Source organism: Macadamia integrifolia, unplaced genomic scaffold (genome assembly GCF_013358625.1).
Source record: "Macadamia integrifolia cultivar HAES 741 unplaced genomic scaffold, SCU_Mint_v3 scaffold1921, whole genome shotgun sequence".
NCBI classification, from domain to species: domain Eukaryota; kingdom Viridiplantae; phylum Streptophyta; class Magnoliopsida; order Proteales; family Proteaceae; genus Macadamia; species Macadamia integrifolia.
Genome location: NW_024868417.1, coordinates 72,009 through 75,267, shown reverse-complemented (window position 1 = coordinate 75,267; position 3,259 = coordinate 72,009). Strand labels below are relative to the sequence as shown.

The 3,259-nt window shown below is 40.6% G+C and overlaps 1 protein-coding gene across 1 annotated transcript in view; it reads right to left on the bottom strand.

The window, feature by feature from the left end:
• The window catches only part of LOC122065200 (hydroxyproline O-galactosyltransferase GALT2-like), a 17,912-nt gene extending 15,036 nt beyond the window's left edge, over positions 1–2,876 (bottom strand). The window contains exon 1 of the mRNA XM_042629014.1: positions 1,022–2,876. Coding sequence (XP_042484948.1) covers positions 1,022–1,925 — 904 coding nt within the window. The 5' untranslated portion in view covers positions 1,926–2,876. The remainder of the gene's footprint in view (positions 1–1,021) is intronic.
• Positions 2,877–3,259: the final 383 nt, after the last annotated feature.

Here is a 3,259-nt window from a genome sequence, read left to right as displayed (position 1 = left end):
ACAAGGTAGAACCATCTCTCTCAAGATGACAGACCCACTTTCTATACTATCAATAGGATCAATTATAACAAGTCACACACTCACGTGACTCACACATGGTGGTCGCCATTGCCTGATAGGCGTCGCCATGGCACAGCCATGGGCGCCAAGTCACGCCTGATTCACTAGTCGGTCGATTTTTTGTAAAATGCAGGGTAATTTTGATAGGGCTATGTTGATTTTTGATGATTTGATGTTACTTAATGTTAGTTTTATATGTTATAGGGTATACATTGTAGGCTTGTAGCATGCTAAATAACTTTAGAAAATAGGGGAAATAAAAAAGTAGCATACTAAATAACTTTAGAAAATAAGAAAAATAAAAAATGACACATGGGCAATTTGACCACCATGGCAACGCCATAACGGGTGATTCATCGCCAAATCGATTGGCCACCCCTCCACCGCCTTGGATCGATTTGATGCGGTGACAACTATGCATGCTGCATCATTCAACTCATAGGAAGCACAAAAACATTGAACTTGATCTCCAAACAAAGAAAAAACAGAAGCATAAATAAATCCTGCCATCCTCATGTTACTCCTTTGTAGCACCCAAAAAGAACCATCATATGGAAACCCGACCACACTTGTTTCCCAATCCCCACATGATCTATGGTGCACAAGGCATGGACAATATTCCACATGGGCATTCAAATAAGAGATAATGGCCTCCATGAATAGCCCTTTCGGACTATATTCTGTCTCAGGTCATGAAGCAAATAGTCTAGTCACATATCCTGATCCAGTAATGTTGTGAAATCCTAAGTCTAAACACAGGGTCCTGCAAATAACTTCACATAGTGCCTCAAATACCCCAACCCGGATGATATTTATTGCCCCTTATAATATACCTTAATGCCTTGTAATTGGATCTTTTTGGAAACTAACATAATCTTGATGAGTTCATTGATAATATTAGTTAGCAAAAACAATCCATTTAGGGAAATTTTAAACTGAAAGAAGCAAGATAAGAACTTACTCAACATATCATCATCGTTGCCTGACGGTAAACCATTACACCTTTGAGCTGAACCCCACTGCATCCTGTAACATGTATTGTGTTCAATGACTGGCCAATGGCTCCAGTCTCCTTTCAACCGTGGATTCAAATGCAGAATCTTTGGTGGATCCTCCCCATCAACTGCCTTGAGCCCTTGCAGTTCAACCATAAATTGTGAAACCCATACCATAGAATTTCCACGTCTAAATTTTGCAAGCTGAGGTACATACTCCTGATGAGGAGCATGGGGTGTCCCCACCAATGTTATAGAAGAACCTGCTGCAAGACCACAAGGAAGAAACATGATATTGTCCCCCCTCTCAAGTTCTTCTCTATTCACAGATACAGATGAAGGACATGACTCAGGTTTCCCCTCAAGTACAGAACCTGGATTAGCTTCTTCAGGATCCATTTTCTCTACTTCTGCCCATGCTTTCTGGCCTAGAGTCCAAGCCTCATCAGCCATTTTCTCCAGTGGAGACAGACCCATTGTCTTATTCCTTCGCCTCAAAGTATAACCTGTTAAATGATCATAGCGGTGCCGAAGTGGCTTGCCAGGTGGAGAATTGCTAGTTTCATCCTGGAATAGCCCCTTCCAAGGCATTAGTGGTGCATTCTGGTATTCATTATTTTCCAACCTCCGGTGAAAAGTATCCTTGTAAACAGAACTAAAGAAGGGTTTGCTGATATCCCCATCTTCATCACCCACTGCTGATCCATCCAGACCAACAAGACTGTCATCCCCACTGAACACAGAAGCAATCTCTAACAACTGAGGGAACTTGAAGGCTATAAAAACCAAGTACAATGCCGCCGTACCCAGCAAAAAATGGGACAATTTGAGCCTTCTCCCACCAGAAGGATCAGTTTTGGGTCTTCTCATCCTTAGGAACCACTTGGAAAACTGTAACCAGTCACAGAAATCTAGAAAACCTATTGAATATCCTTCCAAACTGACATTTGCAACTCATAAATATAAATTGAACAAAACCCACAACGAAAGAAACCCGATCGTACATTCCAACTAAGAAAATCCGGACCATAAAGTCACCCACCAATCGACCAATATAGCTCCGGATTCAGGTAAAAAGCACAGCTAATTTTACCAAAGAATCAATTCGAAATCCTTATAGATCCAATGTTAATTGAGCCCGCTTTACCAATCAACAAGCACTTAAAGTCTTCTACACAGCAACATTTTCGAGTAAAAGCTATTACTCTAAAAGAATCTGGCAAACCAAAGAAAACGAAGAATAAAAAGAGTCTCCAGCCAGTGATTCATCAATGTCGGCACCAACTTACCAGCACTTCGCAGATCCTACACCAAACAAACATCGTCAATGCGAGAGAGGCACAAGCACAAAAGAGACCCCAAAACGAGAATTACAGAGAAACCCAACCGATCTCACACATGAGCCGCTCAACTTCCTCAACCAACGCAGAAACAGTTACAAACCCATTACGCAAATCGGTTTCTCACCACTCTTAACAATTCTGTTCAAGGGAGATTCTGGGAAACTTAAATAGAAACTGAATCGAATGGAACCCTAGTGAACAAGATTCATAGAAGAAATGTAAGTAGAGAAATGGGAAATGAAAACGAAACTTCCGAATTAATATTACATAATTTGCATGCTGCTTCATAGCCCAAAACGGAGAAGAACTACAAGAACTGCGAAAGGATTCCTTTATACTGATTTTACAATCTTCTACCCAAAAACAATATCTTCATTCTATTCTTCGCCATTAAAATCTATCTCCGTAGCTTTCATACTCTCATGTGAAAACCGAAGAAGGGGGGAAATGTTTTTTTTTTCCCTCTACTCTCTCTCCAGTCCCTAATGCTTTTAATATTTCTGCCCTTTCTAGCGTCCATTTCACTGTTCGCTTTTTTTTTTTTTTTTTTTTAATCCAAACATTCTTTTCACATTTATCACTAGTGGGACCAAGGATTCAAGGGACGGTAACGATTTGGATCAGTGGGTTTCGGTCGATTTCACCTATGCTTTTTTTTAAAAGAATTAGTTTTTAACTATTTTACCCCTATACAAATAATCGAATTGGTCAGAGATTGGGGATCAGTCTCAGCCGATATCAATTCGATACGGCTGATCCCAAACCAATACTTGAAACCATGAGTGGGACAAAGTTCTCTTCGAGACCAACCCCTGCGCCACAGACAAGGTACGCTCTCAAACAAAAACACTCGCTCATTGT